Source organism: Amblyraja radiata, chromosome 7 (assembly GCF_010909765.2).
Source record: "Amblyraja radiata isolate CabotCenter1 chromosome 7, sAmbRad1.1.pri, whole genome shotgun sequence".
In the NCBI taxonomy this organism is placed as follows: domain Eukaryota; kingdom Metazoa; phylum Chordata; class Chondrichthyes; order Rajiformes; family Rajidae; genus Amblyraja; species Amblyraja radiata.
The window spans coordinates 86041352-86060825 of NC_045962.1; the positions used below are offsets into that span (position 1 = coordinate 86041352).

General features: G+C 46.1%; 2 protein-coding genes across 3 annotated transcripts in view; both read left to right on the top strand.

The window, feature by feature from the left end:
- The first annotated feature begins 1814 nt into the window (after nt 1–1814).
- rpl39 (ribosomal protein L39) lies at nt 1815–8674 on the top strand. The gene is made up of 3 exons (XM_033024897.1): nt 1815–1929; nt 2956–3059; nt 8474–8674. The coding sequence occupies exons 1-3, from the start codon at nt 1927–1929 to the stop codon at nt 8520–8522; spliced, it is 156 nt and encodes a 51-aa protein (XP_032880788.1). The 5' UTR covers nt 1815–1926; the 3' UTR covers nt 8523–8674.
- Nucleotides 8675–14044: 5370 nt separating this feature from the next.
- stk16 (serine/threonine kinase 16) overlaps nt 14045–19474 on the top strand; it is a 34538-nt gene continuing 29108 nt past the window's right edge. Inside the window, exon 1 of one of the 2 annotated variants that reach the window (XR_004412672.1) lies at nt 14045–14148. The gene's annotated coding sequence lies outside the window, so the exon portion shown is untranslated. Of the gene's footprint in view, nt 14149–16970; nt 17072–19474 lie in introns of those variants that run through there. The other variant, XM_033024898.1, reaches the window with a different exon arrangement.

Here is a 19474-nt window from a genome sequence, read left to right on the forward strand (position 1 = left end):
TAAATATAGAAACATAGAAATTAGGTGCAGGAGTAGGCCATTCGGCCCTTCGAGCCTGCACCGCCATTCAATATGATCATGGCTGATCATCCAACTCAGTATCCCGTACCTGCCTTCTCTCCATACCCTCTGATCCCCTTAGCCACAAGGGCCACATCTAACTCCCACCCATATAGCCAATGAACTGGCCTCAACTACCTTCTGTGGCAGAGAATTCCACAGATTCACCACTCTCTGTGTGGTGTAATATATAATAATATATATAATATATATATTGAATGGCCAAGTAGACTAATTCTGCTCATATGACGAACATATCTGAAAAATATGTAGTATATAGTCTGAAGAAGGGTCTTGACCTGAAATGTCACCTATTTCTTTTCTCCAGAAATGCTGACTGACCCGCTGAGTTATTCGTGCTTTTTGTGTCTATCTTCGGTTTAAACCAGCATTTGCAGTTCCCTCCTGCACACACGTATATATAAGTTCATAAGTGAAGGAGCAGAATTAGGCCATCGCGACAACTCCGCCATTCTATCATGGCTATGAATATCAGTATGAATATTGATTTCTCTACGTTCAGGAAACCCTTGTATCACATCCCTCTCTGTCCCTCCACCACCCTGGTTGTTGTACCAGTTTCACTGTCGCCTTGGTGGGTATCATTTTCTGTAACTCGTTTTCACCCAGCCACAGCCAACAATGGACCATTGTGGGTTCCACCTTGATTATCGTTACTTTTTATGCATATGTTTCATTCATTTGTTCTTGCTCTCTATATCATCGTCTATATCGCTCATTTCTCATTCCCCCTCTCAGTCTGAAGAAGGGTCTTGACCTGAAATGTTACCTTTTCCTTTTCTCCAGAGATGCTGCCTGACCTGCTGAGTTACTCTAGCATTTTGTGTCTAACTTCGGTGTAAACCAGCATCTGCAGTCTCTTCCCACGCATTCAATCATGGCTGATCCATCTTTCCCAAGAATTAATTGCCGCAGATGGCTGTGAAGGCCAAGTCAATGGATATTTTTAAGGTGGATATAAATAGATTCTTGGTTAGTACGGGTGCCGGGGGTTACAGGGAGAAGGCAGGAAAATGGGGTTAGGAGGGAGAGATAGATCAACTCTGATTGAATGGCGGAGTACATTGGGATGAATGGCCTAATTCTATCAATTATGACCTCTCTCAACCCCATGTTTAAGAAAGAACTGCAGATGCTGGAAAAATCGAAGGCAGACAAAAAATGCTGGAGGAACTCAGCAGGTGAGGCAGCATCTATGGAGAGAAGAAATAGACGGGCCGAGACCCTCCTTCAGCCGCACCTGCTGAGTTCCTCCAGCATTTTTGTCTACCTTCTACAATGATACAATACAATTTATCTGAAGAAGGGTTTCGGCCCAAAACGTCGCCTATTTCCTTCGCTCCATAGATGCTGCTGCACCCGCTGAGTTTCTCCAGCTTTTTTGTGTACCATACAATTTATTTGTTGTCATTTGAATCTCAAGGTTCAAACGAAATTGGGTTTCTGCAGTCATACAAACAAGAAAAAGAACCAAGACACAACATAATTTACACAAGCATCCATCACTGCGAATCTCCTCCTCACTGTGATGGAAGGCATAGTCTTATCTCTCCCCTGCTCTCAACCCCATTCTCCCTTTAACCCCTGGCTGGCACCCATACTAATCAATTGACTTTTATACAATTCTTTTTCAAGAACATTAATTTATACACTGGTGTATCCCCTAAAACATATGCCAGCAGAGCTGATGTGATGGTTAAAAGATGAAGTTTTGTTTATTTTGTTTGATTCAAGTGGCATCTGTGTAGGGACCTACGTTGAGGCCCGGCGCGGAGACCTCTGAAGCCCCTCCCCCTCCCTCTCCCTCTCTCTGATCCGCCATTGTGGGAGCCGCAGCGTTTGGCCATGGTGAGTGTAATCCGTCGCCATCCGCCCCCCAAACCGCCTCCATCCGACGCCAAACCACCGTGACCGAGCGGGGGGGAGCCCGATCTAATTCTGCGGGGCCATATTGAAGGAGAAGTCCCGATGGTTAGGGCGATGGCGACGGTTGTAATAGCGGGGACGGGGGGGATTGGGATGGAGGCGGCTTCTCTTCCCTCCCCCCCTACCCTTCACCCCTCCCCCCCTACCCCTCACCCCCTCCCCCTGACCGGCCAACTTGATTCTTCATAAGTTCACAAGTGACAGGAGCAGAAATTAGGCCATTCGTCCCATCATAGTTGATCTATCTCTCCCCTACTAACCCCATTCTCCTGCCCATAACTGATGAACAATTTAAGAAGGGAACTGCAGATGCTGGAAAATCGAAGGTGGACAAAAGTGCTGGAGAAACTCAGCGGGTGCAGCAGCAGCACCTATGGAGCGAAGGAAATAGGCAACGTTTCGGGCCGAAACCCAAAAGTTCACAAGTGACAGGAGCAGAAATTAGGCCATTCGGCCCATCATAGTTGATCTATCTCTCTCCCTACTAACCCCATTCTCCTGCCTTCTCCCCATAACTGATCAAGAATTTAAGAAGGAAACTGCAGATGCTGGAAAAATCGAAGGTGGACAAAAGTGCTGGAGAAAAGTGCTTGTTTATTTTTGATTTTCCATAAGCATCTGCGGTGTCATAAGTTTTATCCAAATGCAAGCCTTTTGTTTTTTATCCCTAACCATACATCCAGTAACATTAAATTGTAGTGTTTAAGAAGGAACTGCAGATGCTGGAAAATCGAAGGTAGACAAAAGTGCTGGAGAAACTCAGCGGGTGCAGCAGCATCTATGGAGTGAAGGAAATGGGCAACGTTTTGGGCCGAACGTTGCCTATTCCCTTCGCTCCATAGATGCTGCTGCACCCGCTGAGTTTCTCCAGCACTTTTGTCTACCACTGATCAAGAATTAATCTAACTGCCTTTCTAACTCTCTCTCTCTCTATCTATATCTTGACAGCCGTCCCACAAAACCTTCCGGATCAAGCGCTTCCTCGCCAAGAAGATGAAGCAGAACCGGCCGATCCCGCAGTGGATCCGCATGAAAACTGGCAACAAGATCAGGTGAGGGAGGGCTCCAAGTTTAGGTTTTATTATTGTCACGTGTACCGAGGTACAATGGCAAGCTTGGTTTTTCATACATGATGCGTAGGAAAGAACTGCAGATTCTGGTTTAACTCGAAGGTAAGACAAAATACTGGAGTAACTCAGCGGGACAGGCGGTCGAAACGTCATCCATTCCCTCTCTCCAGGGTTGTCCCCAGAGATGATGCCTGTCCCGCTGAGTTACTCCAGCATTTTGTGTCTATCTTTGGTTTGTGTGTATGTATGTGTATATATATAACAAAATATGTATGTATGTGTGTGTGTGTATATATATATATATATATATATATTTATATATAAAACATAATATGTATAAGTATATATATATAACAAAATAAGCAGACGCTAATAGTGCAAAGACAAAAAACAATGCTCCCAAGTCTGCATAGTTGGAAGCTTATTTGGAGGTTGTAGTGTTTAATAGCCTGATAGTTGTAGCGAGGAAACCTCTCTTGAACCTGGATGTTACAGTTTTCAGGATCCTATCCCATCTTCCTGGTGGCAGGAGTGAAATCAGATTGTGGGTCTCTGAAGATGCTGGCTGCCTTTTTGACGCAGTGACTCCCCACAGCTTCAAATGGGGCCTAACTAGAGTTTTATAACGCTCCAGTTATGTACTGCTCTTCTCCCTGGTCCTGTCTGACAGGAGGGATCAGGGCAAATAAGGAATTCAGAAGCCTGATAACAGAGGGGATTAAGCTGTTCTGAGTCAGGAGGTGCGTGGCAAATAGGGCACTAATTAAACGCAAGCTTTTTGTTTTAGGACCAAAGAGAGTTCCTGGCGCAGATGAGCTTGATTAGCTCGAATGGGGTTGAATGCATAATAAATCTTATAGAAAAGAGATTGGGTAGGAAGGTAGACAAAAGTGCGGGAGAAACTCAGCGGGTGCGGCAGCATCTATGGAGCGAAGGAAATAGGCAATGTTTCGGGCCGAAACCCTTCTTCAGACTGCAGATGCTGGTTTGAACCGAAGATGGACACAAAATGCATAGCAGGTCAGACAGAATCTCGAGAAAAGGAATAGGTGACGTTTTGGATCGAGACACTTCTTCTGGAGATTGGGCAGCTTTATAATAAATAAAGTCAGGGTTTGTTTCATTGGAAGAAGGCCACAGAATGTTCCAGCATTTAGAAATCGGGTTGTCCAAGGGCAAGAAACCAAACTGGCCAGTAAACATGCGGGCAAATGCAATGTGTGTTCTTAGCCTGTAAAGGAGGTTAGACTTGCAGCAACCATACAATGACCTACAGATAGACACAAAATACTGGAGTAACTCTAGGTTCATTAAATGTGGACTCTGGAATTTGTATGGTGCTGCTGAGCTTCATAGGTTATAGGAGCAGAATAAGGCCATTTGGCCCATCGAGCCTACTACGCCATTCAATCATGGCTAATCTATCTTTCCCTCTCAACCCATTCTCCTGCCTTCTCCCCATAACCCCTGCCATTGGCATTGGGCTCCAGCAGTTATCATTCTATAACTGCTTATATTGTATGCGATTCCTTTCCTAATTTCCCGAGTGCTAACCTGGACTGTGAGAGGGATGCAGAGAGGCTCTGGAAGGGAATATAGACAGATTACGTGAATGGATGCAGTGTAGCTACACTGATGAAGCTTCCCCTGAGCTGTGGGAATCTCTCCTCTCCCCCATCATAGATGAGGCCCTCACTCGTGTCTCAGTACCCCGCAACTCCTGCTCCCCCTGTCCCTGGTCGCAACAGAGACAGTCCCCCTAGTCCTTACCTTGCACCCCATCAGCCGTCGCATACAACACATAATCCTCCGATATTTCCGCCACCTCCAACGGTATCCCGCCACTATCCGCATTTTCCCATCTCCACCTCCTTCCAGAGACCTCTCCCTCCGCAACTCCCTGGTTAACTCATCCCTTCCCACCCAAACCACCCCCTCCCCAGATACCTTCCCCTGCAACCGCAGAAGATGCAACACCTGTCGCTATACCTCCTCCCTCGACTCTGTCCAGGGACCCCGACAGTCCTTTCAGTTTAGGCAGAGATTCACTTGCACCACCTCCAATCTCATCTACTGTATTCATTGCTCAAGATGTGGGCTCTTATACATCGGCGAGACCAAACGCAGACTGGGCGATCGTTTTGCGGAACACCCTCCACCACCTCCAGTTTAAATTCCGTTTGGAATATTTTGGAGGACCGAGAAACCAAGCGTGAACCAACCTGATCTCCCGGTTGCTGGACACTTTAATTCTCGTTCCCATTCCTACACAGACCTTTCTGTCCTCGGTCTCCTTCATTATCAGAGTGAGTCTAAAAGCAAATTGGAGGAACAGCATCTCATATTTCGCTTGGGCAGCTTACAGCCCAGTGGTACGGATATTGATTTATCTCACTTCACGTAGCCCCGGCATTCCCTCTCTCTATCCCTCCCCCACCCAAGTCGCACTAGCTTCTCATTTTCACCCTACAAACGGCCTGTTTCCTTTTATCGTCGTTATTTTTTTTCATATCTTACATTCATTGGTCTTTATCTCTCCACATCACCGTCTGTATCTCTCATTTCTCGTGTCCTTAACCAGTCTGAAGAAGGGTCTCGACCCGAAACGTCACCCATTCCTTCTCCCCAGAGATGCTGCCTGTCCCGCTGAGTTACTCCAGCATTTTGCGTCCATCACATAAATAAGGGCTTTCTTCATCCAGGTTTGTTGAATCCTTGAATTCTGTAACTAAGATGAACGTGGAGGCTCAGTCACGGTGCGCTGAGGACAGTGAGCATTAAAAATATACAAAATCTGATCATTATGGCATGCGAGTATAGTGTGGGAAAGTGATACTGAGGCAAAGGATCGTCCATGATTTTATTTGTTGACAGAGCAGGAATTTCTTGTTCTGAAGTTGAAGTCAGGGCTGATAAAAGTTTTTTTTTATTCTGGCAGAGGCTAGACCTCTGTAGTTTGGTAGCAGGGCATTTATAAAGTTGGAGACAAGATAACATGATAATTCAGGGTAGTGATTTGTCATTACGGAGGCATAGTTTGCTTTCGTAAAGACTTTGGTGATACAGTGTGGAAAACGAGCACATCAGCCCACCGAGTCCGCGCCGACCAGCGATCACCCCATACACTAGACCTACCTACACACTAGGGAAAATTTACAATTTTACTAAAGTCAATTAACCTACAAACCTGTACGTCTTTTGAGTGTGGAAACCGGAGTAAATCCACGTGGTCACAGGGAAAATGTGCAAACTCCATACAGACTGCACCAGTAGTCGGGATGGAACCGGGTCTGAGAAAATGGTTAGGTTAGGTTATGATAAGAAATAACGGTTCTCACTGGGATGGAATAGATCCGCAAACCCTCAGCTTTCGGGTCTCGACACGAAACTTCGCCAATTCCTTCTCTACATGAATGCTGCCTCACCTGCTGAGTTACACCAGCATTTTGTGTCTACCCTAAATATTTGCATCTGTCTTTGAGGTAGATCACATGTGTAGGAAGGAGCTGCAGATGTTGGATTACACTGAAGATAGACACAAAATGCCGGCCTTGGCCCAAAACGTTGGCCATTCCTTCTATCCAGAGATGCTGCCTGTCCTGCTGAGTTACTCCAGCATTTTATGTCTATCTTTGGTGTAAGCCAGCATCTGCAGTTCCTTCCTACACATAGCCAAATATCAGCTGCTCCATGACCGGGTCATGTGGATTTGATCACTTGAAGCCATGTTGACTCCGCGTGTTGACAGCAGTGGGAAATTGTGTTCAGATAAATTTATTAGTGTCCTTTGAAGATCTAACCGTGAGTTAAAGGAAAGCAACACTTGTAGAGTATGTGATTTCCCAAGGGATTTGATACACTACCATGTACGAGAGTACCGGACAATTTCAGATTATACGACATTGAATATAACACATTGGCACAGATGATGAAGTTGTATGGGGATTTAGATGTGATTTTTGTGTTGGTGATGAAGACCACAATGAACGTGGATGACAAAACTATATTGTAGCATAAATTACAGTTGATAAAAGGGACAACTGAAATTTAACAGATGGAAGTCTTAACGAGTGGAAAAGCGAGGCTCTACAGTTTTTCAGTGATCGCTGGTTGGTGTGGACTCGGTGGGCTGAAGGGCCTGTTTCCAAGCTGTGTCCAATAAACTAAACTAATCTCTAAACTAAACTAAACTAAACTGAAGGGCTAGGGATTGCTCCAGAAGACTGCCCAATAAATATCTATCTTCCAACATCACCATTTTAGTGCAGGGAAGAACTGAAGTTGGTGGCTTAAATCAAAGATAGACACAAAATGCTGGAGTAACTCAGCAGGACAGGCAGCATCTCTGGAGAGACGGAATGGGTGATGTTTCAGGTCGAGACCCTTCAGACCCTAGGTGAGAGTAAGTGTTCGGCACGGACTAGCAGGCCCGTGATGGCCTGTTTCCGTGCTGTAATTGTTATATGGTTATATGAGGGGTTGTGGAACCTAATGATATGTTTGTCTTTTTTAAATTTTTGTTTGGAAAGTACAATAATTGGTCTGCAAGTAAGTCTGTTGGCCTAAATGGATCTAACTTCACTGTCCTGTAAAGCAGGTCTGCAATTGCAGCGCCTCCTTCCATGTGGTGCTGTCATTAATCCTGCTGAGATCAACTGCTGTCTGAATGTTGTACTTGTATCTTACTGCCTTGTGTGGTGAGAGAAGACTTTTAACAGCCACACATACCAGTTGCTGAATCACTTGAGCCTGCGAATGTTTATATGATGGTGATGATACTTTATTGTCACTTGTACCTAGCTAGGTACAGTGAAGATTTTTGTTTTTGCCGACAAGCTACAAAAATTACTTGTCCATTCTTTTGTCTCCATCTGCTTGTCGGGATCTTCCATCTTGCGCGTATAACCATATAACAATTACAGCACGGAAACAGGCCATCTCGGCCCTGCTAGTCCGTGCCGAACACTTACTCTCACCTAGTCCCATCTACCTGTACTCAGACCATAACCCTCCATTCCTTTCCCGTCCATATACCTATCCAATTTATTTTTAAATGATAAAATCGAACCTGCCTCCACCACTTCCACTGGAAGCTCATTCCACACAGCTACCATTCTCTGAGTAAAGAAGTTCCCCCTCATGTTGCCCCTAAACTTTTGTCCCTTAATTCTCAAATCATGTCCTCTTGTTTGAATCTTCCCTACTCTCAATGGAAAAGCTTATCCACGTCAACTCTGTCTATCCCTCTCATAATTTTAAAGACCTCTATCAAGTCCCCCATTAACCTTCTGCGCTCCTACTTGTACCTACAAACGTTTAATTCCATATATCTGCTTGTAAAGGAATGTGGAAAGGTCTAAAATACATGGACTTACTGCTGATTCTTGCTCTCACAGATACAACTCCAAGAGGAGACACTGGAGGAGGACCAAGCTGGGCTTGTAAAATCATTCATGCCATTGGCACAACTTCAAGAGCTGTAACTCCCAATTTATATCATCTACCAAGAGCGGCAATGGAATTGCAAATCTGACCAAGCTCTGGGGACAAAACTTTGTTTGTTTTATTTTGTGGAAAAATAAAATTATTGAAATATTTGTGAGTTGAATGTGTGAATTCAAATTAATAAAAACTAATTTTTAGATGTAGTTATTCAAGTGAAAGGACACAGAGTGCTGGAGTAACTCAGCGGGACAGGCAGCATCTCTGGAGAACATGGATAGGTGACGTTTTGGGTAAGCTCCTCATTCCTGCCTGGGTTTCAACCAAGCTGCAATCTGGTTAGAAATTCCAATTGAGCACCAGGTTTTAAACAGCTTTGAAATGGTGCTATTGTGAGATAGTCCAGATTTAGCTGCTGGGGCTTTTCAGATTGCTGTTCAAGCAATTTTCTCAACATTCAGTTCAATATTTACCACCGCGACTCAAGTTGAAAAGTGAAAATATCAATTTCTGTTGTTTAACCATAGATTCGAGATATGAATGGACAAATCAATGTAGAGAGTAATTATAGGAATTTGTTTCAGTTTACCAGTGAGATACTCCACTTTAGACTGTTGCCTTGAAAGGTTGAAGACATTGAAAAAAACAGACCATGAGTTCTTAATGGGGATTAGCTTTACTTTTTCAATTTTTATTTTGGTTTGGAGATGCAGCATAGAAACAGACCAAAAGATGTAGGAAGGAACTGCAGATGCTGGTTTATACCAAAGATGGACACAAAATGCTAGAGTGACCTCGCGGGCCAGGCAGCATCGCTGGAGAAAAGGAAGAGGTGACAAGTCTGGAGAAGGGTCGTGACCTGAGACATCACATCTATTCCTTTTCTCCAGTGATGCTGCCTGTCCCGCTGAGTTACTCCAGCATTTTGTGTCTATCTTTGAATTAAACCAGCACCTGCAGTTCTTCCCTCACCATTGTTCACACTAGTTAGAAATAGAAAATAGGTGCAGGAGTAGGCCATTCGGCCCTTCGAGCCTACACCGTCATTCAATATGATCATGGCTGATCATCCAACTCAGTATCCTGTCCCTGCCTTCTCTCCATACCCCCTGATCCCTCGAGCCACAAGGGCCACATCTAACTCCCTCTTAAATATAGCCAATGAACTGGCCTCAACTACCTTCTGTGGCAGAGAATTCACAGATTCACTACTCTCTGTGAAAAATGTTTTTCTCATCTCGGTCCTAAAAGACTTCCCCTTTATCCTTAAACTGTGACCCCGTGTTCAGGACTTAGTTCTATCTTATCCACTCTCTACACGCTAGGGACAATTTAGAGAAGCTAACTGACCTCCTGATCTGCATGTCTGGGATGTGAGTGAAAACCAGTGCACCCGGAGGAAACTCAGTCACAGGGAGAACGTGCAAACTCCACAGGGACAGCACCTGTGGTCAGGGTTGAATCGGGCTCTGGAGCTGTGAGGTAGTAGCTCTACCAGCAGTGCCACCCTGTGGAGCTTTGGTGTTTTGCCAAATTCAAACATCTTCAGTTACAAACATTCAAATCCCAGTGTGATGTACCAATTTAGTTTTTTCGTCTAGGCACATGACAACTAAACATACATTGCTGCTGACAGAGAGAGAGAAAGATAGAGAGGGCCCGCTCAGAATTAAGCGAGAGGTGTCCCGGGTGCTTGCCAAGCCTGGCAAAATGGCATGGCTTTTAGGTTGCCCCGCGGGACTGTGGGTTGTCATTGGCAACCGGACAACTGCTAATTTTGAGCCCTGTACAGGCAGATGGGATTAGTGTAGCTGGGACATGTTGGCAAGTTGGGGCAAAGGGCGTTTCAACACTATCACATGTAGGAAGGAACAGCACTGAACCCTGAAGCACACCACTAGTCACGAGCCTCCAGTCCGAGAAGCAACCTTCTACCATCACCCTCTTCGTCCTTCCAAGGAGCCAATTTGCTATCCATTCAGTTATCTCTGCTTGGATCCCATGCGATCTAACCTTCCAGAGCAGCCTACCATGCAGAACCGTGTCAAATGCCTTACTGAAATACAGACTAACATTACCATAGTGTATGCATTGCCAGAGTGTTGCATTGCATGCATTTGCATTGTGTTATATTGAGGAAACCTAATTTGAGGAAGGACATTCTTGCTTTTGAGGGAGTGCAGTGTTGGTTCACAAGGTTAATTCTGCTATTTGCACTTTATCAGTTTATTTGTTTATGTGTGTATATATTTATATTGTGGTATATGGACACACTGATCTGTTTTGTAGTATATGCCTTATACGTTCTGTGTGCTAAGCAAAGCAAGAATTTCATTGTCCTATCAGGGACACATGACAATAAACTCACTTGAATTTAATTCCCGGGATGGCGGGACTCATATGATGAAAGAATGGAACGACAGGGCTTGTATTCAATGGAATTTAGGCAGATGAGAGGCGATCTTATAGAAACATAGAAGGTAGACAAAAAATGCTGGAGAAACTCAGCAGGTGAGGCAGCATCTATGGAGAGAAGGAACAGGCAACGTTTCGGGTCGAGACCCTTCTTGAGACTGATGTCGGAGGGGAGGGGGGGAAAGAAAGGAAGAGGCGGAGACAGTAGGCTTTGTGGGAGAACTGGGAAGCAGGAGGGAGAAAGCAAGGGCTATCTAAAATTAGAGGTCAATGTTCATAACGCTGGGGTGTAAACTTCCTAAGGCAAATATCAGGTGCTGTTCCACCAATTTGCGCTGAGCCTCACTCTGGCCATGAAGGAGGCCCAGGACAGAAAGGTCAGATTCGGAATGGGAGGGGGAGTTGAAGTGCTGAGCAACCGGGAGATCAGGTTGGTTATTACGAACTGAGCGGAGGTGTTGGGCAAAGCGATCGCCAAGCCTGCGCATGGTCTCGCCGATGTAGAGAAGTTGGCACCTGGAACAGTAGATGAGGTTGGAGGAGCTGCATATGAACCTCTTCCTCACATGGAAAGACTGATTGGGTCCTTGGATGGAGTCGAGGGGGGAGGTAAAGCAACAAGTGTAGCATTTCCTGCGGTTGCAGAGGAAAGTACTGGGAGAGGGTGTTTGGGTGGGAAATGATGAATTGACAGGGAGTTACGGAGAGAGCGGTCTGCGGAAAGCAGAAAGGAGGAGATGGGAAGATGTGGACAGTGGTGGGATCCCGTTGGAGGTGCCGAATTATATGTTGAATTATATGTTGTATATAATGGCTGATGGGGTGGAAGGTGAGGACAAGAGGGACTCTGTCCTTGTTACGAATCGGGGGATGGGGAGTAAGAGCGGAGCTGCGGGATATAGAGGAGACCCCGGTGAGAGCCTCATCTATAACAGAAGAGGGGAACTCCACGTTCCCTAAAGAATGAGGACATCTCCGATGCCCTGGTATGGAAAGATGTAAAATTATTAAGGGAATGGACACGCTAGATGCAAAAAACATGTTCCCGATATTGGGGGCGTCCAGAACCAATTTAAGAATAAACAGTAGGCCATTTAGAACTGAGATGAGGAAAAACTTTTTCACCCAGAGAATTGTGAATTTGTGAAATTCTGTGCCACAGAAGGCAGTGGAGGCCTATTCACTGGAATGCATTAGATAGAGCACTTATGGGTAAGGGATATGGGGAGAAGGCAGGAGCGGGGTACTGATGATCATGGATGATCAGCCATGATCACACTGCTCAGACAGGAAGGCTCTGCAGAGGGTAGTGAGGGGAGCAGAGAGGATCATTGGCGTCTCCCTACCCTCGGTACAAGAACTGTTCCAGAGCCGCTGTCTGAAAAAAGCTCTGAGAATAGCTAAGGACAAACTGCACCCCCTCCACACACACCTGGATCTCCTGCCATCAGGCAAGAAATACCGTAGCATCAAAGCCTGGACTACAAGACGGCTAAACATCTTCCTGCCACAGGCTGTAAGGCTGCTAAACAGTCACTCTGTACTCACAGTCACCTGATTCTGCGGCTTTGCAGACATTTTAATAACTCTGGCACTGGCCACTCAAATCAGCTGCCCTGGACATTTTAATGATTGGTATTTTAATGTTGCTGTTTTACCTGCTTTTAACTATTTATACTGTTTCATCAGGGACTGGATTGTTTTTACTGTTATTATGTGTGAAATGTTTTAAGTTTCATGTGCGATGCTCCGGTATTCCCTGGGAAACGTCTTCTCATTTTGCACTGTACAACTGTTGCTTTGCAGGATGACAATAAAGGTTGATTTGATTTGATTTGATTGAATGGCTCGAATGGTCTACTCCTGCACCTATTGTTTAAGTTCCTATGTATTGTACGCATTGCAATTGCAATTGCATTGCATCACATCACACTTGTATTGCCACACTTAACATTGCCACCAAAGATACCAGAGGAGCTCCTCTAATATCTTTGTGTTCAAGAAGGAACTGCAGATGCTGGAAGATCGAAGGTACACAAAAATGCTGGAGAAACTCAGCGGGTGCAGCAGCATCTATGGAGCGAAGGAAATAGGCGACGTTTCGGGCCGAAACCCTTCTTCAGGCTGTTGGGGGGTGGGGGGGGAGAAGGAAGGAAAAAGGGAGGAGGAGGAGCCCGAGGGCGGGGGGATGGGAGGAGACAGCTCGAGGGTTAAGGAATGGGAGGAGACAGCAAGGGCTAGCAAAATTGGGAGAATTCAATGTTCATGCCATTCGGCCGCAAGCAACCCAGGCGGAATATGAGGTGCTGTTCCTCCAATTTCCGGTGTTGCTCACTCTGGCAATGGAGGAGACCCAGGACAGAGAGGTCGGATTGGGAATGGGAGGGGGAGTTGAAGTGCTGAGCCACCGGGAGTTCAGGTAGGTTATTGCGGACTGAGCTGAGGTGTTCGGCGAAACGATCGCCCAACCTCCGCTTGGTCTCCCCGATGTAAATCAGCTGACATCTAGAGCAGCGGATGCAGTAGATGAGGTTGGAGGAGATACAGGTGAACCTTTGTCGCACCTGGAACGACTGCTTGGGTCCTTGAATGGAGTCGAGGGGGGAGGTGAAGGGACAGGTGTTGCATTTCTCGCGGTTGCAACGGAAAGTGCCCGGGGAGGTGGTGGTATGGGAGGGAAGGGAAGAATTGACAAGGGAGTTGCGGAGGGAGCGGTCTTTGCGGAAGGCAGACATGGGGGGAGATGGGAAGATGTGGCGAGTGGTGGGGTCACGTTGGAGATGGCGGAGGATTATTTGTTGTATTTGCCGGCTGGGCAAAATTGGGAGAATTCAATGTTCATGCCATTCGGACGCAAGCAACCCAGGCGGAATATGAGGTGCTGTTCCTCCAAAAAATCCTCTAATATCTTTGATTGCCACACTTGGCATTGCCACCAAAGATACTACAAGAGCTCCTCTAATATATTTGATTGCCACACTTGCATTGCCACCAAAGATACTACAGGAGCTCCACTCGTATCTTTGATTGATTGCCACACATGCAAAGCCAGCGGTGTCCCTGGATCACGCGCTGGCCGCGCTCCCGGGACCTGACTCTCGCGAGATGTTGGCGAGGGGGGTGGAGCGGCCGCCGCCAATATCATCGTCGTCGTCGTTGACGGACGGACGGACGTCGGTCGGAGTAGGAGCGTCGCCGGGAAAGAGCCGCTGAGGTAAGTGAGTGACTCCCCGCCGACGGCGGCGTCAAACCGGGAACGACCGAGGGCAGCGGATAACGATCAAAAACAAAAAGAGACGGCGGGGGCTCCATGTAAACGTGACAAAGCCGAGCGTTTACCTGCCGCGGTCGAGGGCCCGGAGAAACGCCGTCGCCTCGACAACGGCGGCGGGCGGACTACAGCTCCCAGAGCGCACCGCGCGCGGCGCATGCGCATCCACGCGCCGGCTCCTGGAGCCCATGCACGTGACGTGGATGTGCAGCTTTAACCAAATATCCTATAGCTTTAACTACAATGGTGCAACAGGTTCTGTGCAGTGCAGGCAGTAACTGCAGGTGAAATGTGCAGGAGGGAACTGCAGATGCTGGTTAAAACCAAAGATAGACACAAAATGCTGAAGTAACTCAGCGGGACAGGCAGCGTCTCTCTGGAGAGGGAATTAATGGGTGACGTTTCGGGTCGAGACCCTTCGAACTGCAGATGCTGGTTTACACTGACGATAGGCACAAAATGCTGGAGTAACTCACCGGGACAGGCAGCATCTCTGTAGATCAGGAGTCTGATGAAGGATCTTGAAGGTACAAGAGCCTGAAATCTGCAACATTCAGGTTCAGGAATAGCCACTTCCCCACAGCCATCAGGCTATTAAACTAAACTCAACTCAAACAAAAACTCTTAACATTAATAGCCCATTGTACTTGATCTGCTTATTTATGTGTGTGTGTGTGTGTATGTATATATATATATATATATATATGTATATATATATATAATAATGTCTTGTGTAGGAAGGAACTGCAGATGTGGGTTTACAATATAGACACAATATATATATATATATATTATTTTTTTTTTCAATGGTATATGGTCACACTGATCTGTTCTGTGTTTATGTATGCCTACTATATTCTGTTGTGCTGAAGCAAAGCAAGAATTTCATTGTTCTCTCTGGGACACATGGCAATAAACTATCTTGAATCATGACCTGAAACGTCATCTATTCCTTTTCTCTAGAGATGTTGCCTGACCCGCTGAGTTATTCCATCATTTTGTGTCGACCAACGTAGAAGTTGTGCATATGATATATAATAATAATAATTAATTTTATTTGCGGGCTCCTTTCAAAGTCTCAAGGACACCTTACAGAAATTAACAAGAGTAAAAAAAACATATAGTCGGAGTAAAATAAATAATAAGGACATCACCAATACACAAATTAAAGACAGAATTCGCTCCAAAGACAAAAAATCAAAAACACAATGTGAAGAGAGAGCAGCGGCAGCTAAACCGCGCCAGCGTACACTCTCCCTTCCGACAGCCATCTTGGACACAAACCAAGACATTCACTTACACACAAAAAATCATCCCCCCACAATGATTACCACTGTGGGGGAAGGCACAATGTCCAGTCCCCATCCCCAGTTCTCCCAAAGTCAGGCCTATTGAGGCCTCCGCTATTGCCTCTACGGAGGCCCGATGTTCCTGGCCGTTCTGGCCGGGTGCTGTTGCCCCAGCGTCGGGAGAGTCCTTTCAGCGGCTGGGCCACCTGGAACGGCCGCTTCCTAACTGGAGACCGCGGCTTCCGAAGCCGACAAGGCCGCGCCGGTTTGGAGCTCCCAGGCTCCCGATGTTAAAGTCGGCGCCGCCCGCTCCGCTCCACAGACCTGCAGCCTGGAGGTGTTGATCTCGGCGGTCACTGCTCACCAGAGCTCCAGCGCGTCGATCCCGCTCTGCTCCGCGATAGCATTCCAGCGCTGTGCCGCCACCGAGGCCGAGGTGCTGGGCGGTCCCCGCCAGGAAACGGCGCTCCAACGCCCGCTGGTAGGCCACGAGGACGGGTCGACGGGGCAGCCCGGAGAAAAAGCTGCCTCACCGACCAGGTAGGGACCTAGAAATATTGTTACCCCCTACCCCCCACATTAAAAAGTCTAACTCTCCCACAAGCAAAGCACAGGACTCACTAAAACTACAAAAAAAAAGTGAATTAAACGGACGGCTGCTGGTTAGCAGCCGTTCCCCAAGATGGCTCCTCCTTATTTTTCAGATTTCCTGCATCTGCAAGGTTTTTTTAATCCATGTAGTGTTATAGTCATAGAGTTTTACAGTGTGGAAACAGGCCCTTCGGTCCAACTTGCCCCTCTGACCAACGTGTCCCATCTGCACTTATCCCACTTGCCTGCATTTGGCCAATATCCCTCTAACCCTGTTCTATCCATGTACCTTACTTAAACATTGCGATAGTAGAGTTCAAGAGAAGAGACATTTATTGTCACATGCACCAATTGGTACAGTGAAATTTGGGTTACCATACAGCCATACGAATAAAAAAAGAACACAACACACTCAGGTTTCTGCTAAATCTTACTCCCCTCACAAACCTATGTTCTCTGGTTCTCGATTCCCTTACTATCGGCAAGAGACTACATGTCCATCCGATCTATTCCCTTCATAATTTTGTACACCTCTATAAGATCACATCTCATCCTCCTGTACTCCAAGGAATAGAGTCCTAACCTGTTCACCCTGTTCACCCTGTTTCTATAGCTCAGGCCCTCAAGTACTTGCAACATCCTTGTAAAAACAAGTAGAAATAAGGAACTGCAGATGTTGGCTTACCCATAAGGACACAAAATACTGGAGTAACTCAGCGGGTCTGGCAGCATCTCTGGATAACATGGTCAGGGTCCTTCTTGCGAAACATCACCTATCCATGTTCTCCAGATGTGCTACGTGATCCGCTGAGTTACTCCAGCATTTTGGGTCTTATTTTAAATCCACATGTATTGTGCATGTGTTGATATCTCTTCATGCCCACTGGCTGTTCATTGGGGAAAGGGGAAGATCCGCTTCAATGGTTGATACAAAAGTGCAGATACTGGAATCTAAAGCAAAACAAAGTGCATGAGGAACTCCGCAGGTAAGGCAGCATCTCTGGAGAACATGGTTGTGTCAGGACCCTTCTCCAGACTGATAGTTCAATGGTACTTTATTTTGACGTACCTAAGTACAGTGACATTCTTTGTTTTGCATAGAATTTGGTAAAATTTTAATATGCATAAGTACATTCATTGTACAAGAATGCAGCTTTTGTAGAATAGTAGAGCACCAATGCTGTACACAAAGGATCGCCATGTTTCCGATGTCATGTTATGCTCATCCAGTTTCTTCCAGCAAGAGTTGCAGGCCTGGCCTGGTGATACTGGCAGTGTTCTCCATTATTCTGCACCTGTGCTACTACAGGCTGCGTCTGGTCTGCGCGGTAGTCTAATCTCGGTGTGGCCTCCAGAAGCGCCTGATCCAACCGATCCCCAGGCTGCTGCAGGGTCTCCAGCGGCCCACTTCACGGGCATTTCATCTGCCTAACTCTTACCTTGTTCCACTATCTACTCTGTACACTTCCATTGTGAATATAGAATCTTGACCCCAATTGTCAATGACTCCTTTTCCCAATCTCCCACCTCCTTCCCCAATAGATGCTGCCTAACTTGCTGAGTTCCACTAACAGTTTGTTTAAGTTTACGTTTTGTGCGTTGTGAATTTATGGAATTCCCTGCCACAGAGGGCAGTGGAGGCCAAGTCACTGGATGGATTTAAGAGAGAATTAGATAAAGCTCTAGGGACTAGTGGAGTCGAGGCATATGGGGAGAAGGCAGGCATGGGTTATTGATAGGGGACGATCAGCCATGATCACAATCAATGGCGGTGCTGGCTCGATGGGCCGAATGGCCTCCTCATGCACCTATTTTCTATGTTTCTATGTTTTTTATTGTCGTGTGTACTGAGGTAGAGAGAAAAGCTTTGTTTTGCATGCTATCCAAACGGATCCGATAATGCCACACATAAATACAATCAGGTCAAAGTCAAGTACAATAGGTAGAGCAAAGAGGAAGATACAGAGTTCCGAATATAGTTTTCAGCATTGCCAATACTTATAGTAGAAAAGAGATACAAGGTGAGAGAGATACAAGGTGAGATTTTAAAGAGTATAATAGTTGTATCAGATGATGGCAGATCCTTCTCTGGGAAAAGCCTGCAAAGAGTCGCCACACTCTGGCGCCACTTCCATTCTCTTGTGTGTCTGGATCATGTTTGCTTGCTGGCAGTATTTCCACAGAGACTCCGTGACAGTGCGCTCCCCATTGTCTGTCTCTTGACTTGAAACACAAATAGAACAGTGCCACACAGGAACAGGCACATTGGCTCATGATGCTGAATAGGAGATTAAATTAATCCCATCTGCCTGCACGTGATGCATATCCTTCCATTCCCTGCATATCCATATGCCTAGCTAAAAGCCTCTTCAATTCCACTATCGGATCTGCCTCCACTACTATCGAATCTGCCTCCACCACCGCTCCTGGCACACATCTTTTGTTATCCACAAGCTTTTTCACCCTCTCACCTTGTATCAGCACCACTGTGTAATTTCCTCCACCCCATCAAAGACCTTTTTCTATCTGCCTGCCACTTTTCTTAAAAACTTAAAACTTGTTTTACTATTGACTTCCCTGTTTTGAGGCATTCATTCTATTTTCTCAACAACTGCTGTTGTCCAACCATCTGGCTATCTAAAACCCACTCATCTTTATCCACCTATCACTCGCCTGGCTTTCTCTGCTTCTCCTCTCTTCCAACTTTCTCCCCCCCTCTCCACAATCAGGCTGAAGAAGGATACCATCCCGAAACACCGCCTATCCATGGGTGGTGCGATGTTGCCTAACCAGCTGAGCACTTTGCAGCTTTTCTCGTACCACTGTTCAGTAAGTTCATGCCTGACTGAGTCATAGTGCTGTACAACACGGAAATCGGCCCTTTGGCTCGCATCATATTGGGAAAGTCCCATTGTCTGCTTTTGGTCTATAACGCTCTAAATCTTTCCTGTCATATTTCTGCCCAAACGTCTTTTAAAAGTCATAATTGTATCCACTTCTAAAGATTCCTCTAGCAGCTCATTCCATATATCGACTATCCTCTGATTTGGAAAAAGTTGCCCAAGATCCCTCTTAAATCTCTTTCCTCTCAACTTGAGCATATGCCCTGAGACATATAAGATTGTTAAGGGTTTGGACACGCTAGAGGCAGGAAACATGTTCCCGATGTTGGGGGAGTCCAGAACCGTGGGCCACAGTTTAAGAATAAGGAGTAAGCCATTTAGAACGGAGACGAGGAAACACTTTTTCTCACAGAGTGGTGAGTCTGTGGAATTCTCTGCCTCAGAGGGCGGTGGAGGCAGGTTCTCTGAATACTTTCAAGAGAGAGCTAGATAGGGCTCTTAAAAATAGTGGTCAGGGAATATGGGGAGAAGGCAGGAACAGGGTAC